The sequence below is a fragment of the Rattus rattus genome, chromosome 10, assembly GCF_011064425.1.
Source record: "Rattus rattus isolate New Zealand chromosome 10, Rrattus_CSIRO_v1, whole genome shotgun sequence".
NCBI lineage: Eukaryota > Metazoa > Chordata > Mammalia > Rodentia > Muridae > Rattus > Rattus rattus.
The window spans coordinates 45358914-45385798 of NC_046163.1; the positions used below are offsets into that span (position 1 = coordinate 45358914).

The window sequence follows — 26885 nt, forward strand, 5'->3', positions numbered from 1 at the left end:
TGTCCCTAAAGGTGCAAGGTTGCCACGAGCAGATGGAGACGTGGAGTACTGCATGGTGGCCTGAGCAGAGTGTGGACTGCAGTCCCCCGCCACACGAGGCGCTGACCTCCTAGCCCCGGGACTAGCCCCTAGCACGTGACAGAGAAACTTTGGCGGGCGGCGGCGGCGCGGGCGGCGGCGCGGCGGTCGAGCTCCCCCGCGCGGCGAGCTCTGCTGCGGGAGGCGCTCGCCCCGCACCGCGCTGCTTGTGCGTGCGGAACGGCCCCCTGCAGCCCAAGCGGACTCGGGAGCTGGCGGCAGCGCGCCTCTCGCAGGCGGCGGCGTTCAGCGCCCGGGGCCGGGCTGCGCGGCCAGCCCCGAGGGCTGCTGCGCCAGGGGCGCGCTGGGCCCGCGCTCCGCCGCCGCCTGCTGCCGCGAGGTCATCGAGATCCTAGCGTGCCAGCCGCTGCCAGCTTTCCCCACTCTGGATCTGGTTGGGGAGTTGGGGAAGATGGATAGGGGCGGGTTGGGGTGGACCGCTGTCTTCTGGTTAACAGGTAAGCAGAGTCCTTTGCTACAGAGGCGGATAACTTTATATGTATTCCCACAGTGGTGGTGTTCCACTCCACCCTCGTTTTCCTCATTTTTGATGGTGTTAACACTGCTTAGCCTGTGTGTGTGTGTGTGTGTGTGTGTGTGTGTGTGTGTGTGTGTGTGTGTGCGCGTGTGTGTGTGTGTGTATATGGATGGATGGTGGGGGAGGCAAAAGAACTGGATGGAGATGCAGGTGTTTGACTCACTAGCGCTATGAGGCTGTTTGTTCTTGGGATGTCTATTTCCCCTCCAGACAATGGCTCTTCCTCCTTCTTTCTCCGAGTTTGTTAGGCTCGAGTCCTGGGCAAAGCCTGGGGAAAGCTCAGAAGGGGTTGATTCATTAACAGCACTGGTTTTCTGGAGGAGGCGGTAGGGGAGTGAGTGTCTCTCCAGCTACTTCCCGGGAGGAGGAGGGAGACCCAGAGGCATTCTCTGGGGCTCTCTGGCTGCAGGGGAAGGGGTTTGGGAAGATGAAGAACAGGCTTGATTGGCCCTGGAATTTAAGGCCTGATCAGTCTTACTGGAGCCATTTGGAGAAGATGAACCACAACCCCGTAATAGATCGACGCCCCTCCCCCCAACAAGGCTAATTTACATGGAGGTTCTGAGGTAACTTTGGAGACGCCTCTGGTGCACCTCTTCTTTTGTGAACTTTCTTCCCATCTTCTGGTGTCAGGAGAAGCCCTTGTTTGTAACACTGTGTACAATTCTGCAATTCTGGGTTAAGGAACAAGTGGCCCTGGGGTGGCCACCACAGACTCACAGCCCCGCTGAAGGGAAAATGGGACAGGATGAGGAGGGTTCGGATGGCTGGGGGTGAGTCAGAGGCCAACCAAAGAGACAGTGGAGGAAACAGAATAAGGTGTCAAAAGGTCATGCTTGATAGGATCCGGTCAGTCACAGGCAGAGGAGAAGAGAGCAAAAGGCTGCAAGAAGAAAAAAGTTTGTTTCCTCTGGGGTATCCACCAGCTCCAGAGGGGTGCGGAAGGGTGGGGTGAGATGAGGTGGGGTGAGATCGAGACACTAGGAAAATGGGATCCAGCTTAAAATAGCTGAAACAAATCCCTGGAACGGGAGGAAGGCAGATGCTCCCTCTTCTTTTACCCTCAGAATGAAATTATCAATTGTCTGATTTCTTTCCCCTTCGCCCTAACAGCGCTCTTGCCCCCAGCTGGGATGAGGTGGGGGGGTGGCACCCTCAACAGAGTTAGCCTCTTATCTTGGCTGCTCTGAGTTCATCCCTCCCACATTATTCAAATATGAATCATCTAATTCCAGGGTTTGGCTGATCCACGCTTCTGCCTTCTCTGGCCTCCCAGTGCTTTCCACTGCCGCCCTCACAGATCCTAGCTCGGAATTGCCTCTACCCCTTTCTCAGTTGCCATCTTCCAGGGGACTTGGACTTGCGGCCTGTGTCATGGCTTCTTTGAAGTCAGGAGGGCATCTTAGGAGGTCCATGAGTCAGAGATGCTTTTCTGGATGACCCCCCACCCCTATACTGGGTCTGCCCAAGGGGAGTACTCTGGAGACTCAGAGAGAGTGGGAGAAAAACATATGGTCTCTCTAGATGGCTAACAGGTTCTTATGAAATGGAAACCTATTAGTGGGGAGACCACGGGAAATCTAGCTCAGCCCCACCTTGGTGCAGAGAGACAGTATGTGTATTTGAATCTGGGGTGTCACTACGGTCCCCCCCGGGCCCCAGCCAGACTTCTGTACACCAGCTCCACCTGCTTCCCTGGGTTTCTGGTGGGAAGCTCTGTTGCTTTATTTTTGCATGGAGGGAGGTGCTGCATTGTCTGTGCCTTCTGCCTTCTGCACCTGGAGAGCTGGCTCTGCCTGGAAACAGGCAACAGGTTACTTGTCAGGGTGTCTCAGCCGCCAGATGGCAGGGGTGATGTGCAAGGGAGGCTGCCCCTTGGGATGCCACTGACTACCCCCTGCCATCCCCTGACCCCCCCTCCCCTGCTGTCAGAGGTGCCGATGGACAAGGAGCCTCTCAGTCCCTCCACAGTATGAGGGCACTAACAATGGCTGCCGGGGAAGGGGCCTGAGGAGAGAGGTGCAGTCAAGGATGAGCAGGATTTAGACTCATCCCCCACACAGGAACCATATGAGGAAAGGTAAGACATTCTGGTCCAGCCCAATCAATAGATTCTCTCCTGAGACAAGGTAAAAGGGAGAGGGAGAGAGACAAAAAGCAGATTAAAAATGAGACAGAGCCAAGAACAAACCACATTCATCCTTTCCCTCCTTCCCCTTTTCTCTCCCTCCCTCCCTCTCTCCCCTCCCATGCTCCCTCGCCCCACCATTCTACTCCCCTGTTTTGCTTTAAGGCAGGCTGAGTAATTTCTAATCAACACTTGGGTTCTTTTCCTCAGGCTGCAATGGCTGCTTCCTTGTCTTTCCATTACTGAAATCCAGTACTTTTTCCTGCTACGGATTTAGCCTCATGATTTCTCATTGTCACTGCAATGCTACTTCCTGCGATAGATTGGTGGTGTTGTTGATGTTCTGAACAAAACAAAATGCCTACCAGCTGCTAGTTTAGCAACAGGTGCCATCTAGCAATGAGACTTGAAGGAGGGCTCCTTCAGTCGTTGTCCCTTTTCAGATTCAGTCTTCCCTGGCAGCAGGGGCTGTGAGAAACAGTGGCTCTACTCCGAGAGAGTCCCACTCTATGGACTAGCTATAGGTTTGCCTAGAGACCGTTGGGTGTCTCTGTGGTGGAGTCTAGTTGCTCCCTCAGCTTTTCTGGGGGGGTGGGAACCCTTTTATTCCCTTATCAACCCACACTGAAAGCTCATACTCAACCCCTGTGATTTCTATAGGTACTGAGACTAAGGTGCCAATGGACCCTCAAAAAAGGGCCAGCCTAGTTGGTGATTCAAACTAGCATTTGGGGAATCTGTCATAATGGCTGATGGTTCTGTACGAGCTGCATAGGTGCTGTGTGCCTGGACTAGGCAAACTCTATCCAAAACAGGGGACTCTAACCCAAACTAACCCTGAAATGAAGTTCCTAAAGAAGTGATGGCTGAACTGAGAATGTTTTCATGCCGTCAGGGAGTCGCTGGCGTGTCCTACGCTGTGCTGTATCTTAGTGACAATAAGGACACTAAAACAACCACCTTCTAATCCAGCAAGGAGCAGCCAGTAGACACTAGTTTTAGCATTGTGCAAAAGCAGTAAGAGAAATCTTCCCTAAGTATTGTGAGGTGGTTCAGAAAATCTCCTAACCCAGGGTGGAGGAGGCAGGGTGGTGTTGGGGCATGACAGTTACCTGGGCCACTTTGCTATCTGATGACCATGTAAGGATGGTGATATGAAGACTTAGGGTGTTATCAATCCTGAGAGATTGCTGGTACCTTAACTTCCATTATCCCCTTTCATGCCCTGTACAGTGCCTACACTCCCCCCCCTTCTCTGTTCTGCCTTCTTCCACAGAAGGGACATTGTTTACACCAAAGCTTCTTTCAATATTTTATCATAGCTGTCCCCACGCACACCATCCCCAGCCTGGGTGCTCCTTGCTGGATTAGAAGGTGGTTGTTTCAGTATCCTTATCATGGCCCACAGTTTGGACACATGAGCATGCGGAGTGGCTGCTCTCCAAAGGTTTGAGTATTGTGAGCTCTGTGCTTCTATGTGTTAGCAGGTTTTAGTCCAAGTACTCGGTGCTGGCTCTAATGTTAGTTTTAGTATGGGAACTTGGTGGATGGAAAGATCCCTAACCTGGGAGTTGAAGGTTAGGTTCAAGGACTAGGTCTTCCGTGAAGAGCTGTGTAGCCCTTGGTCTTACAGTCTGCTAGGTGGGTGATTTCTAGGGTTGCTTTTGGCTGTGATTCTGAGTCTGAGCGTTTTCTCGACTTAATTTTGGTGACCTGCTAATTCACCTGGTGAAGGAAACTGAGTAAATCTGTTTTCTTCAGTGTTTTTCATTCTAATTGATGTTTAGAATGAAAAAAAAAAAACCCACCAGCTAGGAAAGGAGATCTGTTGCTGAGATTTTCAGAAGAACAAATGATTAGCATTCAGCTTTTGGGACACAGGGTTGGGTGGTCAGGTTAGGTAGAGCAAGTCAAATAGTTTGAACTAGGTGGCTGAATCCAGGCCAGCATGGACTCCTCCAATTTCCAGAACCTACTTCTCCCTTCTTTGGGCATTCATACTTCCTATTCTCTAGACGGAAGCATACAGAAAGGTAATGGCTTTTGGTGTTGTTCTTGGTATTTTTGTGCTGTGCCGTTTCCCTTGGTGTTGGTGGCTTTCATATACATTATCCCATTTGATCCTTCTGAAGTAAGGCCATTATTACCTACTTACACCCAAGAAGCCCAAGGCTCAGAAGAAATAAAGGACTGATCTGTCTATGGGGTTTTATTGATTAAAAAAATTCATGAGATATGGTGTGTCAGCACTTTGGCATAACTTGGCCGTCTCAAGCGCCGGGATCGAAGGAAACCATTCTATTTTGGTTAAGGTGGCACAAACTGTAGTTCTTGACTTTGGTGAATAAACATGATGACTACTGTGGCGTCTTAGAGTTCATGGAATTCAGGGAAACAGTGCAGGGGAAAATGAGAGAGATCGGCTGTTGGTTTCCCCTAAATTAAGTCCTGAGGTGTGCGTGCGGGGAAGAGTGTATAGGGAATACTTCAGAAAGGCAGGGGCTGTGTCCTCGGATAGCATTTGGGACTGTTAGTGCTACACACCCAGGAGCCCTGAAAGATGTGGCCATGCTGTATGCATGCTTAGAATCGCGGTGACGGAGATAGGCTTTTGGCTCTCCGAAAATGAAAAGAAAGCATTTTGGATGACTGGAGTTCTTTGTGGGCCAAGAAACAAGAAAGAGCGCAGAGGAACATGCTACTTCCTCTGTTCTCCTTCTGTGTCTGGAGCTTACAGGATGCAGTGATCTGCCTTAGGAGCAGAATGGTCACCCTATTGCTCCTTCTGTACCTGGCCTTTCCATGGGGCTGATACAGAGGAGAAGCAGGTCACAGGCTGCAGTCTATGTGTGCATGCACATGTGTGTGTGTGTGTGTGTGTGTGTGTGTGTGTGTGTGTGTGTGCCTGTGCAAGTGTTAAGGGGTAGGGATAGCATTAACTGACTTGGATTTGAATGCTAGCTTAGTATTTTATCTTATTTCCTTTGACTTAGACATACAAAGCTCACTCGCCTCACAGTGCTGGTTAAATAATTAAAATTAAACCATGTAAAAACTCCCCGAACAGCGTTCAGTAGATAGTGACAGCCCATTACATCTCACAAACCAAACTAGGCATGCTCATTAGCAAGCAGCATCAAGAAACAAACTCAGTAGCTCACTGAGTTAATCATGTCCCATGGAAGCTGCAGTTAGTTGTGGGTAACTGAGTGTTGGCTTGGTGGACTTGACTCGGTACCAGTTGTCCTTTACCAGTGTGAAGGAACAGACACTAACTGGTTATGTGGCTCTCACAGTGGAGGGCAAGGGCTTGGGAGGATTGGGTGGGAATACAGAGGCAGCGTGTAGTGCCAAACCACACAAGTGCCTCTAAATTTCTACTTGGACACGCCGTGTGACTTACCTGCTCATATTACGCTGGGCAAAGGAAATCCCGTTGTACAGTGTACGGTCTGTGGAGTTGGACCGGTACGTGTGCCTGGAGAGTCTTCCAATGCAAGACTGGAAAGGGAAGGAACAGTGAAATCCATCCGTTGGACTAAGTCATCTAACAACTGTAATCTTTGTCCTTACCACGTAGCAGAATCTTCAGAACCCTGCAGAATGGAATTATTGTTAAGAAAGGCTGCAGATGACTGAATAGGAAATTCTCAGGCGAGGAAATGGGATTCTGCTGTGTACTGTGCTGAGCTGGAAGCAGCTTTTAGAGACAGTGATACTTGAGGAAGTCCTAAAGAATAAGTAGGAGTTAGAAGGGAAGGGAGCTACGGGGATAAAGAATAAAGAAATGTGCAGAGGAAACGGGCTATGTAACGGCTGAGAACCCAGGGAGGATGTGATACTTTTTTTGTAAACTACAAATATTTATCCGTGCTTGAAGCATTTAGTGCTGCAGGAGCACAGAAAAGAGAAGCCCCTTTGTCCTCCAGAAGGCTAAAGGGAGTCTTGGAAAAAAAAGAGTCAGAGCCAGGGGCATGCCATGATCAAGTGTGCATTTCAGAAAGAACATTTGTGCTCAAGGTGGTGAATAGATTAGATGTTGGTAAGGAGACTTGTAGGAGAAGGTATGATGAGACCTGTACCTAGGTGGTACAATGAGATAAGAGACAGACATGGAGTTTCAAGAGATGGCTTAGAGGTTAAGAGCACTGGCTGTTCTTCCAGAGGTCCTGAGTTCAATTCCCAGCAACCCCACAACCTCTCACAACCATTTATAATGAGATCTGATGACCTCTTCTGGCATATGGGCATACATGCAGACAGAACACTGTATACATAATCAATCAATTATAGAAGGGCAGACTGACAGACAGACATGGACAGACTTACATGATGGAAGTAGGACTGGCTGGATGCAGAGGTTGAAAGGGAAGGAATGTTAAGGATGCATCTTGATTTCTAGTCTGGGATTTCTAGGAATCCATGGCTATGGATTAATATGAAAGGGAAAACACATAAAGGAGGGACATGGACATCTCGCACTGTGTCTTTCTCCTAATTACATTATAGCCTAGGCTGCTGTAATTAAGGTATGCTAAACCATACTGTATTGGTGATTTTATGCTCAATAAAAGCAACTTAGGAAGACGAGCTTGTTCTGGCTGACACTTCAAGGCTATAGTTCACCCGGGTCTTGGTGGTGGGAGCCTGAGACACCCATCACACTGTGTCTGCAGTCTGAAGCACCCATCACATGTGTCTGCAGTCTGAAGCAGAGGGAGTTGAATGTTTGGCTCAGTACTTTCTCCTTTTCATGTAGTCTGGGACTCCAGCCCATGGCATGATTCGGTCTACATGGAGGTTGGTTCTTCCCACCTCATTTAATGTCATCTTAATCATTCACCCCAGACATGCCCAGAGTCTTACCTCCTCATTAAATTTTTGGTCTTATCAAGTTGATGATCTTACCCATCATGCCTAGTGACTAATATAAAGTACTGTGTTTTTCTTTCTCATTACAGTTTGGATCTGTGGTGCTACAGCTACCATTTTAACATGTGGTTCCTAGCTGTAGGCTCTTCTCAGCAGGAGGAATAAGGAAAATAGAGTTGAGGGCAAACAGCTTGCTGGCAGAGAGGTGACCTAGAAGCTGTACACCTAGTTTCTCACTGCTTAAATGTAGTCACAGGGCCATAGCTAGCTGCAAGAGAGTCCAGAAAATGTGTAGATCCTTATGGTTTGTCTGTCCAAACGAAAACCTGGGATATCCTATTACTAAAAAGGAGGAAATGGTTGTGTCTTCCTCTTTAGGAGAATGAGCTTAAATATGTTTATGTAACACCAAAATAGAGAGTAAAGCTATGTATTTGAACCTGGAGCTCAGGAGAGATCCAGACAGGAAACACAGACAAGTTGATAAAGGTTGATAGGAGATAGGAACTTTCTTATATATTCCCTTGCTTGTCTAAATGACTGGAGTTGATTTCTAAGGTCCCTTTGCATTGCAGGGTAAAGAATGACCTCTTTCAGCACTGCTTTGGTTCCACTGGACTAGCACGCAAGCTAGTTAGACGTCACCCGTAACTCAGCTCGGATCTATGGATGATGAAACAAGTCAGATAGATATGTCTGGTTTTTATCTACATGGTGGTTGCAGAATAGGAAAACATGGCCCGGCTGGAGACATAGGAATTATGCTCAATGAGTGGCAAGCTTTGTGTGCAACGGGCATCAGAACTATTGGCTGCCAATAATAACTAGGCTGTGGGCCAAGCCTATGTGGGTGTCATTGACCACACTCCTATCTGAAATGAGAACATGGTGTTGTACTTTGAGATGGAAAACATATTAGGATGCTAGCATTAAAAAAAATGGTCTTCAAATGGTCTATCTGGTTACCCTAGGTCTAATGTAGATAAAGGATTCAGGTACTGGGGCAACAAAGAAGAGACCTTAGTGTTAGGTTGGTCTTGTGGGCAGTGTATTCAGATGCTGAGTTCTGTACGAAAAGATCAGGTTGCAGTCTAGACATGTGTGGGAACAGGAAGCGAGGATGGGGGTGGTGGAGAAAGGTGATGGAGTCACATGATGAATCCTAGGAATCAGACTCCCGAGACCAGCATCAGGGTGCATATCTGAGTTTATCGAGCAGTGCATAAGCTTATATTCAGTGTTTGAGTCAATCCAAGCCTAAATCTTGACCAATCATATTTTGCCACAGCAACATCATGCTCCAATGAAAGTCCTGCTGATGAGGTTACTCAGAAGTGTCGTGGCCGGGGGGAGGGGGAGCTAGGAGAAAGGGAGCCATCTTAGACCTGATGCCATGTGCAGCGGATCGGGACTCTCTGAGCAGTCTCAGGAGCCTGTGGTCCTCACTCTCCCTCACGCTCTTTTCCTTCACAAGGTTGTCCTCTACATTCCCACAGACATGGGCACTGTGTTGACCAATGTGCTGTAAGGAATGGTCCCCAATATCTCTGATTGGTAAGTAAAAAGTAGAGCCTGTGACAGGGCAGGGGGAGAGGAAGATGGGGCATCGGATCGACTAGGGGTCTCAGGTAGGGACCACGAGGGAGAAGGGTCAAAGGAGGACACAGGTGGAACCAAGCAAATAGGATCTATGGCTGAGATGGAATAGCTCAGAATCTGCCCAGTTTAGGCTTAAAGGTTGTTGATAAAGATACCACGTTCCTGTGTTTTATATTTGCAAATTTTACAGGCTAAAGTGGGTGTTGAAATGCTCTGCAGATACCTGGGAACAAAAGGGGGCAGAGGACACCCCCCAATAAATTACTACGATACCATGGTTCTAGCCAGTTTAAGCATGGAAGAAGTCTTTTTTCAAACATTTTGATAAACTTGGGAATCAATGGGAAATGTAGAGAACAAGGCTCAGAAAATAGGCACTAAGGTGACGTCTACTATTCTTACTAAAGACTTTTTTTTGAACCTCAGTTGATCAAGGAGATTGTTTCTACTTCTAAAAGAAAACTGTCAAGGTGCATTTTTCTTTGTCTTTAAACCTTTAACCTGTAGGTAGACATGGGGCAAATGCTTTGCTCCCATCCTGAATACTCAGGGATGCACAGTCTTTCTTTACTTGGTTGGACCATAGGCTAATCCCATATGTGCATACCTTCTATTTGCTTGTCTACATTTGGAAAGCCTGCCCACTAGCTGTCTCGAAAACGTCTTGGGAGGTTGAGACAACATGTTTAAAGTGTGAAAACAAGTGATAGATTTCTTATGTTTTAACTTGAAGGCAGGAGAAGGAAGGTTTGAATCCACATATGGAATAAAGAATAAGGAATTTGTCAAATCTGCTTTGGGGACTTGTAGACTTAAGGGATGGGTAAGCTTTATACAAAGCTTCTAGATGCCTGTCCCTAGATATTTGTTTGTGACCTTAGCAGCATCTTTGCTTCTCTAAAGTGGGCGGAGGGTGCTTATAGAACTGCCTCTCAGAGATGCTGGAGGAATGGCTGTCAACAAGTGGGGAAAGGAACTTGCTTTGAAAAGAAATGAAGGTGCTAAAATAAGAACAGCCTTGCTTTAGAAACTGCTGTGTTACTTCCACGAGAAAACAGTTGGTCACATGGAGAATCCCTCCCCTCACATGGAATTGGGGTAGGCAAATCGAGACCCTAATTTGCAGGCACTTGGAGAGGACTTTTCTCTAGTCTGAAAGTAATCCAGGAGGACAGCTGCTATTCTGAGGTCACTTCTTCAGGTGTGGGCCAGAATGCACGCTCTGCACCGAGGCGCCCCTGCTAAGAAAGCCACTCAGACTCTCAGGCTCCTGTGTACGTCCATTTGTTGATTTACTCCACATTTTCTTAGACCTCAGCTACATTCTATGGCTTTGCTGGATGCTGGGGATGTAGGCTCAAGGAAATCCTGGTAACTAACCTCAGGCACCTTAGGGTAACACAAATAAGCAAGTTTAGATGAAATGTACCAAGATCTGGAATTTGCCTTTTCTTTGCGTTACTAGCATTTAATGACGTGTTTTGAATAGGTTTTGGCAGAGTTAAAATAACAAAGGTCAATGTTTTCTAGAGTTCAGAGAGACAAAAGTATGTGTAAGAATAGTTGGTCTAGGAGTTGGGGATTTAGCTCAGTGGTAGAGCGCTTGCCCTGGGTTTGGTTCCCAGCTCCGGAAAAAAAAAAAAAAAAAAGAATAGTTGGTCTAAGATGATGACTCTTCTCTCTATGGATAACTACTTGTGGTCTTTGATAGCTTACAGTGCTGCCTGTAGTCAGTGATTAACTTTTGAAAGGAGATCTGATCCTTACAGGTGGGTTCTGTGCCACACACACTGCCTGTCTTAGTCAGGGTTTCTGTTCCTGCACAAACATCATGACCAAGAGGCAAGTTGGGGAGGAAAGGGTTTACTCAGCTTACACTTCCACATTGCTGTTCATCACCAAGGGAAGTCAGGACTGGAACTCAAGTAGGTCAGGCAGCAGGAGCTGATGCAGAGGCCATGGAGGGATGTTTCTTACTGGCTTGCTCCCCCTGCCTTGCTCAGCTTGCTTTCTTATAGAACCCAAGACCACCAGCTCAGGGATGGCACCACCCATAATGGGCTGGGTCCTCCCACCTTGACCACTAGTTGAGAAACTGCCTCACAGCTGGGTCTCATGAAGGCATTTCCACAACTGAGGCTCCTTTTCTGTGATAACTCCAGCTTGTGTCAAGTTGACACACAAAACCAGCCAATGCACTGCCCTTCTTCCTTTCATTTATTTATTTGCCTTTTTTCTGCCTCTACCTCTTTTTCTGTAATAGCTACCTACCTTAGTTTGAACAATGGACCAAGTTCTTTCTGTACCACTTAAACGATTAAGAAAACATCAAACTCATGTTCAGTAAGATGTCCCCAGTGCCTGAGCTCAGAATGTCAGCTCTCTGCACCAGCCAGTGCCCATACTCAGAACATCAGACTTCCCACTGTGGGCCGGTGCAAGCTCAGCACGCCTGTCTTCCCACTGTGGGCCAGCGACTGATCTCAGAATTCCTGCCTTCCCACTGTGTGCCAGTACTTGTTCCTGCATTTGCCACACCTCTCCTCAGCGTTCCTCTCTGACTCCTTTCAGCGATATGTCCCTCTAGACAATGGATGCAAATGTATAGCTGGAATGTATATGGGCCCAATCATAAATAAGCTCTGCCTTTAAATCTTATTTTGTTTCTGTGTGTATGTCTGCCATGTGTATGTGGTGCACCTAGAGGGAAAGACGCAGCGGGTCCTCTGGAGCTGAAGTTACAGGTGGTTGTGAGCTGCCCAGCGTGGGTGCTGGGAACCGAACTCAGGTCCTTTGGAAGAACAGCCAGTGCTCTTACCTGTTGAGCTCTCTCTCCAGACCTATGAATGAGGTCTTACATCATACCAAGGCATTGGGATTTGGGAATTTTATCCTGGAGAGAATGAGGAATGAATAGCATTTAAGGCAAGACACTGAACTGATGGGATGATCACAGGTTTTTTAAAAAGAATGCTCTAGAAAAATGTTGCGTATAGATTGGGCTAGAAGTGTCTGTGTGTATGGTTACTCAGGACACAGCTCTCACATCCAGGGGGTAACGCTAGCCATATAAGGTGATGGTTAAGAACTTTGGAGCCAGTCAGCCTGGGACTCAGCATGTTTGTCACCTGCCACGCTGATATTTTAAGCAGGGTATGCATATTCTTAGAACACCAGTTTCCCATACGTAAACCGAGCATGATAATAACCCCTATTTCATATGTTTTTGAAAGAATTCACTAAAATGCCATAGGAGAAAGGCTTATCATGTAAGGTCATACAACTATTATGTGGGAAGGTGAACTAGAAACCTGGTGATGGTGGGAACAGAGAAAATCCAAGTGAGGGATCAAAGGCAGTGGGCAAGTCATCGCAGCCGAAGCATTGGCCTAGAGTGGGTGTATTCGTTACTTTTGCCTCACTGTGACCAGAGTTCCAACTTAAATGGAGGAAACAAAAATTTATTCCCGCTTATAGTTTCAACCCATCATGGAAGGGAAGGCATGGTGGAAATGCCTTCATAGTGAATACCATCAACCTTTCAGATGTGACTCAACTGTGCATGAGGAGTTATAGGAAACATGTCCCCATCCTTTGGAGAAGGGACTGCTGCCGGGTTGTGGGAAAAGCGAACTGAAATTCTGGGCAGGGCTACCAGATTGCAAATTAGCATACCAAATTGGGAACAGTTTCTGTATGAGGCAAACACAGGATAAGAACAAGAGATGCTGTCACGTGGGCACAAGAAATCCACTCTCTCATCCTGGACATAGGGTTAGGGCCAGATGAGCAGTTGTAGACCCTGGAAGCTGGGTTTCTGATGGAGTCAGAGCGGCTTTGGAAATCAAATGCTACTTACCGTTGGAAACCGACAAAGTGGAGACAGAGATTGTCATTTTCATTTTAAATCTCAGTGGTCATAGTCCTCAAAAAGTCTGGTAAATGGACACTCAGAACTCCTGGCCATGTCCTCTCAGCTAATCCAGCTCTGTCCTCAGTGCAGGGTCCCATCATACCTGCATCTGTGCCCATCCAGTGCACACGTGTACACGCAGTGCACGCATACATGCATGTGCATTCACATATGCCACTCTCCATTTTGACTTCAAGGACACACTCTAGTGAATTGGTGAATGACACATCGAGACTCCGTCACTGTGGAACTCCTGACATAGCTCCAGCTTGCTCTTCCCTTTTCACGGCCAGCATCTCATGCCTGACTGTCTGCCCTTGCCTGGCTTGGGGACCACAGCACCACAGAAGTCAAGATGCTTCTCGATAGTCACAGCAACCACAACAGCGGTTGCCATAAGTATTTAGGATGAATGTCATCTAACCTTTAAACAACCCCATAAGACTGCTACTATTATTATGGTTTTACTCATGAGAAATCTGAAGTTCAGGAGCTGAGTAACTTGCCTAAGGCTTTGTAGCTGGATTCTAATTTAGGACTGATTTCCAAGTTCCAGCCTTTAACCAACCATCGTGCTGTGAAAAGGCCAACGTTTCCGAGAGTGTATTTCTTACTCTTTGGAGCACGAGTTTGTGTGTCTGTCATGGACTAAGCTGAGAGCTGACTAACCTCTATTAATAATTGATTAAGAGAGTTCAATGGCTTCCCTTCCTCAAATGGCTAATCTCATTAACAGAGAACAGAGCTGGTGACAAGATTATTCTCAGCAATCATCTGATGAACCAAAACCCATATTTGAATCTTTTTTTTTTAAAAAAAAAGAGTAAATAATGTTTGAAACCTCAAGAATGCTTTTATGTAGCACTTTCCCCCCTCAGTGATTTTATTTACCCTGGAGAGGCTGGGAACTGAGATTTTCCCAAGCAGAGCCTCAGCGGGGCACAGGGCAGAGGGACCTAGCATGGTCAAGTGCATGATATGTCCTGGGAACACTGCCCATGCTTCATTACCCAGACACAACTGTTATTAATTGAATGTTTTTCACCTCTCTGTTCCACTTACGTCACCTGGAAAACTGGGACATGAGCAAAAATTTGAAGAATTACAGGGCGGAAAATTGGCGCTGTATCGTTTAAGGAGGAACTGTAACGTAAGGCACGTTTCTACTGCAAGTGCGTGAGTCAGGGAAAACGGAATCAGCGACATCAACATTTGGGGTGGGAGATAGCAGCTGAGTTTCCTGACAGAATTTCTTGCCCCTTGATGGGGCCGATCTACAGAATATGGTGGTTATCAAACCTGGTGGTAGGAGATGGTCGTTGAGATGTAGTAGGTGCAGAAGGGAGCAGAGGGACAGAGGAGAAAATGGCGGTGGGGGGTCCTGTGAGATCTACCTCTCAGTGAAACTCTGTCGAGTCAGCTCCCTGAAGGAGTGTGGTGAGGTAGTATTTTCATGTTGTATTCCTGGGGGTGGGGGAGCATTGATACTTCCTGGGTAGGTGAGGAAAATGGATCTCAGATTGCTACACAGATTTTAAGGCCTTGCCACTAGTATGCTGCCAGATGATATTCCAAGCCCTTCCTGTTTGGTGCCAACACTATTTTAATATACTATGCAATCTATGAGTCACCTCCCACTTTCCTCTGCAAAGCCCTCAAAGCTCTCATACTAATAGTCTTATATTTGCTCATCCGTCCCTGTATTTATTCATGGGCAGCCTCCAAGCACTTGGCTGGTCCAAAACACTCTCTTGTGTTCACTACCACGTTCCGGGGAATACAGGATTCATTTTCTCACAACAAGAATGAGGACCTGTGTTTTTGACTGCGCCTTTCATGGAGGAGGGATGCTGCTCTGGAAATCAGGGGACGCGTGTACACCTTGTCCTTGCCAAGGCTGCTTCGGTAAAGAGGCGCGTTCCCACGAGGTGTGTGTTTGAGTTTGAGGGTGAGCACCTGGCACCCCTTTCTCACCCGTCCCTGCTGGTCTAAAGCCAGACCCCCCGCCCCACGCCGGGTGGGATGAAGCACGCTTCATCCCCAGCACCTGGGAGCCAGAGGCAGGTGGATCTCTGAGTTCGAGGCCAGCCTGGTCTACAGAGTGAGTTCCAGGACAGTCAGGGTTACACAGAGAAACCCTGTCTCAAAAAACAAAACACAAACCAAACCAAAATAAACCAAAACAAACCGAAACAAACCGAAAGCCTTCTGCTCCAAGCTACCTGAAGCCAACCTGGAATTCAGCTCGGAAGCTCTCCAATCTGTCTTCCTGTTCCTTTCTCTGCCTCTCGTCACAATTCTGCTTTTGCTTCCAACAGAAGTCTCTAGGCTAGAAACTCTAGTCTCTCCTTTCCTTAGGAAATCGTGTTCCATAGCTTAGAACTTCTAGACTCCGACTGACAAGTCCCCCGGGCCTTTGTCTCTCAGACTCCCCTTGGTATCTTGCTCGCTGAAATCCCCTGTTCTCCCTGATCGTGTCAGCCGACAGCTCTCCTCTTCTGGTTTTTAGTTTCTTTTCTCCTTTTGATTGCTCTTAAAAGCTGTTCAACCCAGTGTACTGTTTTGGCGCTGGGGTCTCCCTTTGATAAAGAGACGTCTTTGCTCCATTGCTCCTTTGCTTGGTCACCATCTGGAAAGGGAGTCAATTTGTCTTGAAGTCATACTTCCTGATTTCATTGTTTTCCTATCAAGTATTTGATCAGAACCCACGGGCTTCACAATCCAGATAACATATTATCATTTCCTGAAATGGCATGAAAAGAAGTACAGAAATGTCACAATTAACTGTGAACAGGAGAATGCTTGGTATGTTGCTAACACAAAGAAGAAAGGGACCCCCTGGTCAAAGAAGGCCTTAGAATTGGGTTTTAAAGATGGATCATTGTGTGCAGTGACCTAGAGACGTGGAGTAACACGGGTCACTCCGTGAAACTCTACATTTTTGGTTTTTGTTGAGCTTGGTGCTCAAATGGAGTTATTTCTAAGGGATGAAGCAGGGGGCAAGAAGCTAGATGATGAACTATTGGAACATCTTGACGAATATGGTGGTTAGTTTCAATTATGAACTTGGCGAAGTCTACAATGACTGGAGTTATAGCCTCTGGGCATGCCTGTGGGGCTTAGGTAGATTTGGTGGATACAGGAAGACGGGCTCATTGTGGGTAGACTCCTTACCTGGGTTAGGAACCTAGACTACGTAAAGGGAAGAATGAGCTGTGCACACACGTTCATAATGCTGTGCACACATGTTCATAATGCTGTGCACACACGTTCATAAGGCTGTTTCTTCACCGTGGGTTCAGTGTGACTGCCCGAGTCAAGCTCCCGCTGCTCTCTCTTCCTTAACGCAATAGACTGTAACCTGGGACTGTGGGCCAGAATAAATGCAGAGCAAGGATGTCAGGAGGGAAGGTGATGTCGTGCGGTGAGGGCTGGGGTCCAAGGTATGGATACTGTTCGGACCTGTTCCTTCTGTTTTGCAGCCATGGTTGAAGGCCTCCAGGTCACAGTGCCCGACAAGAAGAAGGTGGCCATGCTCTTCCAGCCCACCGTGCTTCGCTGCCACTTTTCCACGTCGTCCCACCAGCCTGCTGTGGTACAATGGAAGTTCAAATCCTACTGCCAGGATCGCATGGGAGAATCCTTGGGCATGTCTTCTCCCAGAGCCCAAGCTCTCAGCAAGAGGAACCTGGAATGGGACCCGTACTTGGATTGTCTAGACAGCAGAAGAACCGTCCGAGTGGTAGCTTCCAAACAGGGCTCCACTGTTACCCTGGGGGATTTCTACCGGGGCAGAGAGATCACCATAGTTCACGGTACTGATGCCCTGGTTCTGAGTCTACAGAGCGGGAGGGAGGTTCAGGGTTTTCCCAGACACAAGGGAGAGTCAACCTCTTGTCCTTTCAGTCTCTCAAGGATCTGATTTTGTGGGAGATCGGAGTAGCAAGAGCCCTGGCATTTTGCTCTGAGTGACAGGCAGGTGTGTGAACAACATCTCATGTAGGAAACACAGGGATAAGCACTGGAATAGCCTTTCAGAGCCTGACCTCCAGTCTCAGGGATTATTGTCAGAACTGTTTGAAATTAGTTTTAGTGGAAGAACTTGAGGCAGTCGTTCCATACCTTGATATTACCCTTCTTGCCTCTTTACTGACCCTGAAAAGTGGACTTTGCTAAAAATCCCTTTTCCTGGAGAAGGGATGTGTGCAAGCTACGGAGCTAGGAGGATGGATCCATTCCACCCTCTCTCCGGCTCCCTAAAGCTTTAGATAAGAAAAGTCACATGTCTTTTGCAAAGTGAGTTGCAAGTCTCATGACCTCTTTGCTCATTAAATTATTTGAAGGAATCGATTTATTTCTAGGAACCCAGAATTATTTGGGAAACTACCCTGTTCTTGGGTGTCCCTGCAGACCTGGTTCAAAGACATCCACTGCTCCTGAAAGTGGGCTAGAACTACATCTGTTTGCACGGCTGTACTCTAATTATTCTCTTGCTTTAAGGATGCCAGTTTGTATTATTTTGTTTGAAACAAAGTGAGCAATTTCCAGTCAGTATTTGGGCAAGGAAACAGAATTCTGTAGATGTCCCAGAAGGGTGCTCCTGTCCCAGGCCCCGTGCTCAATGCCTTTCTTCCAGAGGACAGAGGTTTAGGACTGGACCCTCCTTTTTGTGATAACAGATGCAGATCTTCAGATTGGAAAGCTCATGTGGGGAGACAGCGGGCTCTATTACTGCATCATCACCACCCCGGACGACCTGGAAGGCAAAAATGAGGAGTCGGTGGAACTGCTGGTGTTGGGTGAGTGAAAACCAGGGGCAGCATTTACCTCGTAGACTGCTTGCATCCCGTTCATTTTCTCCTGCATGCATTAGCAGATGGCATACATGATTTCTATCTCCTGTGCGCAGACAAGCCTGCTGTAGAATGTTCTCCCTCTGAGCTGTAGCTCTGTCCATTGTGTCTTGCTTCCAGAAGGCTGTGGCTCTCTTGGAGCATTGTCAGAAATGTTTCTGGTCTCCTGAGTGCCCTTATCTTTCCTACTTTCACCTTTAGTCCTGATTTCCCTTACCCTTTTCTTGTCTTTTTACATGGTTACATAGTTAATTATGGGGAGAAAAGATCCCTGGGGCCATGAGCTGTATCTCTCTTTAGTCTCTACCCGTAATTCAAAGGCCTCTGGCATTTTATTGAACAATTAATTTGTCTCTATTTAAGATAACCATGAGCAAGGTGTCTGTAAGCTGGAGAGTCTAGTAATAAAATGCATCCAGTGAGAAAAGCTATTTAGAGGTGTGCTGAGTTATTCTCAAGCAAATACTTGTAATCCTTATTAATATGAACTGTTTTGTAACTGAAAACTCCTTGCTTTGGCTACTGTCCCTCTTGTGGATTGTAGGAATGTTAGTGGGCAATGCTCTCTTTGAAAATTGAGTGCGTATTTTGCATTTCATAAATGTTGGTTAGATAAAACAAAACAAAACAAAAAACAACTTAGAGTAAACCAATGAAGAAAACAAAGAAAAACCCTCTATCAATTGTAAGGAAAAAATAATTGAGGACATGCCCTTTAAACTATATTCAGGAGACGTTGTGGGTTTGCGTTTGTTTTTCTTGTAGCCTCCAAAAGTTAGCTGACACTGATTTGTGGGAACATCTAAGAGTGCCTTGATTGAAATGTAAATGAAGGTTAAGATTGATATCCCCCCTCCATGAGAATCTCAATACTTAGGGATAAAGTGACATTTTCTGTTTAGAATTTTTAGGTTCTGTCATGACTTTGGCAAAGCCATAGTTCTCATGTCTTAGTCTTAGAGTTTACAAGCTGAACTAAGGTAATTTTGGTCTTCCTTGTTAGAAGGCTGACTTAATCCTTAGGGCCAACACAGAAACTGCTGTGGTTTGTAGAAAAGGGAGGGATATGAATTATTCAAAGGAAATTATAGGAGTAAAAGATGTATTGACAATGTCAAGAGCACAGAGAGTTAAGGTGTGAACTGTGTTGTGGCTTTTTAAATCAGACAGTCTGAGAGATACATTTTTATTTTGCCTAATCTTAGAACTCTAATAGCCAAGCGTGCAGTAACAAGAAGTTCGTTTGAGCTTGCATTTAGGTAATTGTGAGCATAGCTATTGGATCGAGGCAGCCATCTGCAGGGAAATAATTGGGTATGGAGGGAAAGAGGTCAGGTAAAGAAACCTCTTTAGATAATTTGGTCCCTTCAGCAGATGTTGGGGGAAATGAATGGGGGAAAAGTTGTATCTTCTAAGGATGTACATATTCCTCTGGATCAAATAAAAGCTAACTGTGGGTTGAGGAGGCCCTTCTTGGGGCCCAAAGGGGTCAGCAGCTGGTGAGTGAACAGAAGGCCGGATGACAGTGGTCACCAGTGATGGTAGGAGAGATGAGGAGCAGAGATCATCACTGAGAAGAGCAGTGACCACAAATGAAGGACACTGAAGTCAGAGCTCTACATAAAAGCAGGAACACGAAACCGATACACCTGAGGAATGAGTATAGCCCTGCTCTGCTCTATGCTAATTAGAATGGACAAAATGGCAGCCAACAGATTGGGAAAAGATCTTTACCAATCCTATATCCAATAGAGGGCTAACATCCAATATATACAAAGAACTCAAGAAGTTAGACTCTAAAGAACCAAATAACTCTATTAAAATAATAGGGTACAGAGCTAAACAAAGAATTCTCAACTGAGGAATATTGAATGGTTGTGAAGCACCTAAAAACGTGTTCAACATCCTTAGTTATCAGGGAAATGTAAATCAAAACAAACCTGAGATTCCACCTCACAGCAGTCAGAATGGCTAAGATCAAAAACTCAGGTGACAGCAGATCCAGGCGAGGATGTGGAGAAAAAGGAACACTCCTCCATTGTTGGTGGGATTGCAAGTGGGTACAACCACTCTGGAAATCAGTCTGGAGATTCCTCAGAAAATTGGACATTCCACTACCTGAGGATCCAGCTATACCACTCGGGCATATACCCAAAAGATGCCCCAACATATAACAAGGACACATGCTCCACTATGTTCATAGCAGCCTTATTTATAATAGCCAGAAACTGGAAAGAACCCAGATGTCCCACAACAGAGGAATGGATACAGAAAATGTGGTACATCTACACAATGGAGTACTACTCATCTATTAAAAACAAATACTTCATGGAATTCTTAGGCAAATGGATGGAACTAGAAAATATCATCCTGAGTGAGGTAACCCGATCACAAAAACACACACATGGTGTGTACTCACTGATAAGTGGATATTAGCCCAAAAGCTCAGTTTACCCAAGATGCAATGCACAGACCACATGACCAAAGAAGGATGACCAAAGTGCAGATGCTTCAGTCCTTCTTTAAAAGGGAACACAAATATTCACAGGAGATATGGAGACAAAGTTTGGAGCAGAGACTGAAGGAAAGGTCATCCAGAGACTGCCCTACCTGGGGATATAGCCCATACACAGTCACCAAACCCAGACACTATTGCTGATGCCCAAGAAGTGCATGCTGATAGGAGCCTGATATAGCTGTCTCCTGAGAGCTCTGCCAGAGCCTGACAAATACAGAGGTGGATGCTTGCAGCCAACCATTAGACTGAGAATGGGTTCCCCAATGGAGGAGTGAGGGAAAGGACTGAAGGAGCTGAAGGGGTTTACAACCCCATAGGAAGAACAATAATATCAACCACCCAGAAACTCGAGAGCTCCCAGGGGCTAAACCATCATCCAAAGAATACACATGGAGAAACCCATGGCTCCAACTGCATATGTTGCAGAAGATGGCATCAATATGAGGAGAGACCCGTGGTCCTGTGAAGGCCCCAGCATAGGGGAATGCCAAGGCAGGGAGGAGGGAGGGAGTGGAAGGATGGGTGGGGGAGCAGCCTCATATAAGCAAGGGGAGGGGGGATGGGATAGGGGGTTTCTGGAGGGGAAACCGGGAAAGGGGATAACATTTGAAATGTAAATAAAAAATATCCAATAGAAGAAAAAAAAAAGAAATGTGCAGAATGGACAATTTGCCATGGACGACTTTGGGCAAGACTACTTATGTCAATTATTTAAAGGAATTGATTGCAATCTATGAAATTTTTTGAGCACATTAAAATACTAAGTGCCAAATGAATCTTTATCTTGGCATCCCTTTATACGTTTTTTCAAAATACTGTCACATTAAAAAGAAATTAGAGTTGTTTGGTTGTTATATTCTGCAGACCATTTTGTTTAATAGTCTTTTTTCTGCGAGACCAGGAAAGTAACCTGATTTCTGGGTTCTCTGCCAAAGAATGGGGTGCCCTGAAAAGATTTTTGGGGTTCATAGTTTGCTAATTACAGCACCATTAACTAGTGTTTATCAAATTTTCTGTGAGGAATGGCTAGAGGATTCATTTTAGTAAAAAAAAAGGACTTAAAGACCAGGGGATGTGTCTTCCATATTTGGAATGAAGGTTTGTACAAGAGGCACTGGAAACACACTCCATGCATGGCCGGTGGTTCATTAGCGGAGGAGCCTAGAGCCAGGGCTGGATATGGAGGCTGGTCCAGGATCGCAGACGAAAGGTATGAGGTTCTGAACCAGACTCAGAAATGCAGACACCTTAACCACAGTTCTGCGACCAAAGCAATTGATCATGGGGATGTATAGAAGGAAGCAGGGGAGATGAGTCAAACAGGATACAAGGATTTCTAACTAGGCGGTTAGCCAGGCATCCCATTAACTAAGAACAGGGACAAGGGTGAAAATGCAGGTTAGAGAAGCAGAGGGATGAGTTGGGTTTTGAACATGTAGAATTTAAGATGTCTGTGAGACACCAACAGGCCTCCAGGGGCTGTGTTTCATTGGGACATAAACAGATGATGTGAAGTAAGTAATATACTTACCAGGCCACACTCACTGGTCGTAATCTTCTTCTAGGTAATAAGTGAGTGTTAGTAGGATTTATCAGAAACTATGGTCGAAAGCCCTGGTTCTGATTAACTTAAGGGGAAAAAAAAAAAAAAGAATGCATTGGAGGGTATCAAAACCAAAGGCGACCTAAAGAATGTATCTTTTTTTTTTTTTTTTTGGAGCTGGGGACCTAACCCAGGCCTTGGGCTTGCTAGGCAAGTGCTCTACCACTGAGCTAAGTCCCCCCCCCCTTTTTTTAAGGAAAGAATTCATTAGCCTCTACACAAATATCTCCTAACCTCAGTGATTTTTTTTTCTGCCCAGAAGTTTATTTCTACATTTGCCAGTCAGACGGATAGTTCCCCTCCAAGGGGTGGCATGGGGTTCTAGGCTTCTCTTTTGTTTGGCTCTGCTGTGTTGGATTTCTGCTCCCAGATAAAGGGGAGTGGGGATGGGGTGAGAATGGATAAATATATGAACGCTCAACGGGGGCTTCTTAGGATCTAGATCTAGTGTGACACAGAACACTCCATAGTCAGGGTTTTTTCATTCATTAATTTATTTATTCACTTTACATCCCGATCCATCCCAGTCTCCACCTCTCCTCCCAGTCCCACTATCACAAGCCCCTCCTCCCATTGCCCCCTCCCCTTCTTCTCAGAGAAGGGTGAAGCCCCCCTTGGGTACCTCTAAAGATACATCAAGTCTCAGCAGGACCAAGGGTATCTCCCACTGAGCCCCCACCAGGCAGTCCAGCCAGGGGAAGGGGACCCAGTGGCAGGCAAGAGTCAGAAATGTGCCCCCCCCACAGTTATTAGAGGACCCACATGAAGACCAAGCTGCACATCTGCTACAAATGTGGAGGGAGAGGGCTAGGTCCAGCCCCTGGTTGGTGATTCAGTCTCTATGAGTCCCCATGGCCCCAGGTTAGTTGACTCTGTAGGTCTTTTCTTTAGTCATTTTGGAAGAAATAGAAGAAAATAACAGCGGTTAACATAGTAGTTATTCTCAGCATTGTTAGAGATGCTTCGGGGCTCCTGGCTTTATGTTGTGGAAACTGCTGAAAAATATCTTTAGGGCTCCCTTGGTAGAAAAAAATAAACATAAATGTTATTTTCCATTTTTGTAGTTTTCTAACAACAACAACAACAAAAAATTAGCCTTAAGAGAGAAATCCCAATTGGCCCAATTAGGTCAGTTGTCCACTGCTTAGCCCTGGGAAGCCAGAGGCTCTTGGGGACCGTCCACCGATATAAAGAGAATGAATACCTCAATACCCACCACACACGCACACCAGATAAATGTCATCTGAAGTGATGCCAGCACTGTGCCCACTCACACTGAAAATAAACTGCAATGCACAATGCTTTCCTTTAATACTTTTATGGGGTAGGAGAATAGCAATTATCCCCCCCCCCCATCTTCCAACTTAAAGAAAACCAGTGCCCTGCTCTAATGACTGCACCCCAGGTTTTAAAAGGTGTCCGTGATTAAACCCCATTGCTTTTAATCCCTAACTTTATCTGTTTTCATATACCACATTTCATATCTGTTTCAATACCACAGGTCCCATGTGTACCGAGACGCTATAGATTAAGCTATGTCCTAAACAATGTGGTTGCCGCTAGGGGCCCCAGGCTTGCTTCCTTGGTTCCCTGCATTTCTTCCTTAAACTCTATGTAACCATTGACCTAGGCCTTCACTTCAAAGACACAGTGGCTCTTGTCTAGATTGAATATCTCCCCACTGAGCATGAGTCACCCCTCCTTCCACCCCATACGTCTGAACCTCAGAGGCTATGGGAGCTTGTTCAGAGGTTACAGAAATAGCCAACAGTGCATGATTCACAGAAACAGGAGGACAACCGCTGTTTCAACATTAAACAGGAAAACTATCCAAACACCCTTTGCTGTCTTTTGATGATTCAGAAAGTAAAGTCATTCTGAAGTTGGAAGAGCACACGGTGTTTTGGTGCTTTGAGACCGCCATGACAGATACCTGGGAAATATTTAGACAGGGTGGATACAGGCAGGACAGCCCGACAGGCAGTCACAGAAGGCGGGGTGTCCAGAGATCAGCCACTTGGGATTAGACATTGGTCTGGGATTGGTGGCAAGGATTGGCTGTGACCATGTGACTGTTTGGGTAGGAATAAAGCTCCCAGGGGCAGCTCCGGCTGGCAGGAAGGGCCAGGCAGGGAGGTTATTATTTTAAAATCTAAAAGCAGCCTCCCTTCTTCTTAGTTCTTCCTATGTACCATATAAGGGCCTGACCTTCTCATTCTGATGTCCCTCGTAATAGCTTGATGTTTAAAGGGGGGACAGGGACCCTTGTGGAGACGAGGATGTGAACACCCCTGCCTCCACTCCAATAAGAGGACCTGAGCCGAAGGGTGCTTAGCTCAAGCTAATGGTAAAATAACAGGTTTTTTCAGGTTTGAAATTATAGGTGGTTGGGAGAAATCACAGAAGCTCCTTCTCCCATGAGCTTTAGCACATAGAACAAGTTCAATCCGGGTTGCCTAGATACAAGGAAAACAATATGGCTTTCCACAGGCCTTTCAGGGATTTTTTAAAAAATTCATTTCAAAGGCCCCTGGATTTAAAAATTAATTCTCCATTAGAAGGCATTCCTCAAATTGCCATCCGCTGCTGTGGTTTGTTTTAATATTGTTTCTCAGAAAGAAAAGGTTTTTTTGCTTTTTGATCACACGTTGAACCAAACAGGATAGTAGAGAAGAAATTACCCCTGCAAAGCCCACTCTTTCGAGTTGTCACAATTCCATAGCCATCTAAGGGATGGAGGTTCCAAATGAGGTGCGTCCTTTGGCTTTGGTAACAGGCAAACCCCAGGGCATGCCCAGAGTTAATCAATGAGTTCTGGTGGCAGATCAGGGTGTCACAGAGCTGGCCTGTCCTTGCCTCTGCCTCCTGCTCTTTCCTCCACAGGACCCTGCCTCAGGAGGCTAGAGCTCTGTCTGTCTGTCTGTCTGTCTGCATAGTCCCTGTAATAGCCCTGTTGTTGGAGGGAGGCATTCAACCCCCACCTTTGCTGCAAAAGAAGAAGCAGCCTTTTCCTGAAGGAAGCCAGGCAGTTGTTCCCAAATGAAGACGAAGGGAATGCCAGGCAGGCAAAAACACACACTGCTAACATTTTGTGGAATTCATCATCAGTTTCTGCCTCGTTATGGGCCAAATGTAGTGCTAACTGAGGAGGCCGGAAATAGGTGTGCTCCCAGCGGGTCCTTGCGAGAAGGCACTAATTTGGGATTGGTTCTTTCCTATAAATACAGTGCTGCAGAACTACCTTTGTTTTTCCTATTTTTTTCTTCCATCTCCTGTGACGTACCCAGGAGTACAGCATACATTACCTAGACAAGTAAAAGAATGGGCTGGCGTGGATTTTTTTTTTTTGGTCTTAATTCAAGATATTCACAGTCCTGTGTCTGGTAGAAATAAATGTCTCTGCTCACTGGTATGTTTAAAAGCCATTAAGAACCAAATAAGTAATCAATGAATTTTGAGGAGGGGATATCTCCCTTCAGGTGACTATAGGACTATTTAATGGAAGTATGTCCTAAGATTGCGCGGAAATGTCCTAGCACCCACCCCTGCATTCCTGCAGTTCGGGTTTGAATCCTGTCCCACATCCCAGTGATTTTAGTTCAGGCTGTTCAGAAAGGGTACTTGTTGCCAAGACTTCCCCTTCCCCCTTATCTCTCTCTTTGCCAGCCACAGCCTGGTGCTGCTAACCAGGGAGATTTGCCTATTAGAAGGGCCTCAGCTCCCAGAGTTCCCATGGCAACAGCCTCCTTGGAGGTCTTTTGTTGCCTGCTAAAACTTTGATCTCAGAGAGTGGCTGCTGCTGTTTCTCTCTGGAAGATTTACAAACAGAGGAAGAAGGGTAAAAGAATTGGGGAAGGAAAAAAGAAGTTTACTCCTGGCAGAAGGGAGAGAGGGGAAAAAATGAATTACAAGAGCCACACTCTGGCTAGAGAGTCTAGAGAGAACCTTGGGAACGTCTCAATTTTCTGCATTTCTCTCCCAACATTTCACTTGCTTCACGGTTGGGCTCATCCCTAGCAGGGTGAAAACGTCCTACTTCAGCACACATACGTTCAGAATTCTAGATAGGTTGAGATAATCCTAAAGGTGCCCTTGAACAAAGTGGCAAAAATGAGGAGTGCGTTTCTAATGTCTGGGCAATGCTCTAACGTCTCTTCTCCAATCTCTTTGCTCTCTCCCCTGACCTGGTCTGCCCACAACTTTACTTAGCTGTCTCTGTTGTTTTTGTTTTTAATGAAGAATGAGAAAATGTATTGAAAGGAGAAAGAAGAGCTAGAGGAGTTACCCAGGCATCTAACTCCCCCTAGAAACTGTAGCTAGGAGGAGAAGAGAGGAGTCCTTCCAAGATGGGGAGCCAAATCTTTGATGTTCTGCCGGAGCTTCTCTTAGCTTCAAGAACTCATGGCAGAATCCTAATCTCGCTCACTGACAGACACCCCAGAGTAGGTCAGTATCGCTTCGGTCCTGACTTATATTTAAACTGTGATAGAAAAATTTTAATGAGTATTTTTAGCTGTACTGGAATCCCACGCAATAGATAAACGGCATCATTGTGTCCCTGTTAAAATTTTGTGTCCTTTGTGAAGGTAAAAGTTGTGGTTTGGTAGGGGTGAAAGAAGAGTAAAAAGAAAGATTAGAACTGTGCTTGGATACTAAGTATCTATGCCACGGGTGCTCAACAAAGGGCGCTTTGCCCTCTAGGAGACTTTTGGCAATGTTTGGACGCTTGTTTTGCTTGTCACACTGGCCAGGAATTAGGAACCCAGTGAGTAGAGGCTGGGAA

At 46.2% G+C, this 26885-nt stretch overlaps 1 protein-coding gene across 3 annotated transcripts in view; it reads left to right on the forward strand.

Moving 5' to 3' along the window:
- Window positions 1-376: 376 nt before the first annotated feature.
- Window positions 377-26885, forward strand: part of Ildr2 (immunoglobulin like domain containing receptor 2) — a 66834-nt gene continuing 40325 nt past the window's right edge. For 2 of the 3 annotated variants that reach the window (XM_032914728.1, XM_032914727.1), the window contains exons 1-3: window positions 377-536; window positions 16611-16943; window positions 17808-17927. In XM_032914728.1, coding sequence (XP_032770619.1) covers window positions 491-536; window positions 16611-16943; window positions 17808-17927 — 499 coding nt within the window. In that variant the 5' untranslated portion in view covers window positions 377-490. Of the gene's footprint in view, window positions 537-16475; window positions 16944-17807; window positions 17928-26885 lie in introns of those variants that run through there. The other variant, XM_032914729.1, reaches the window with a different exon arrangement.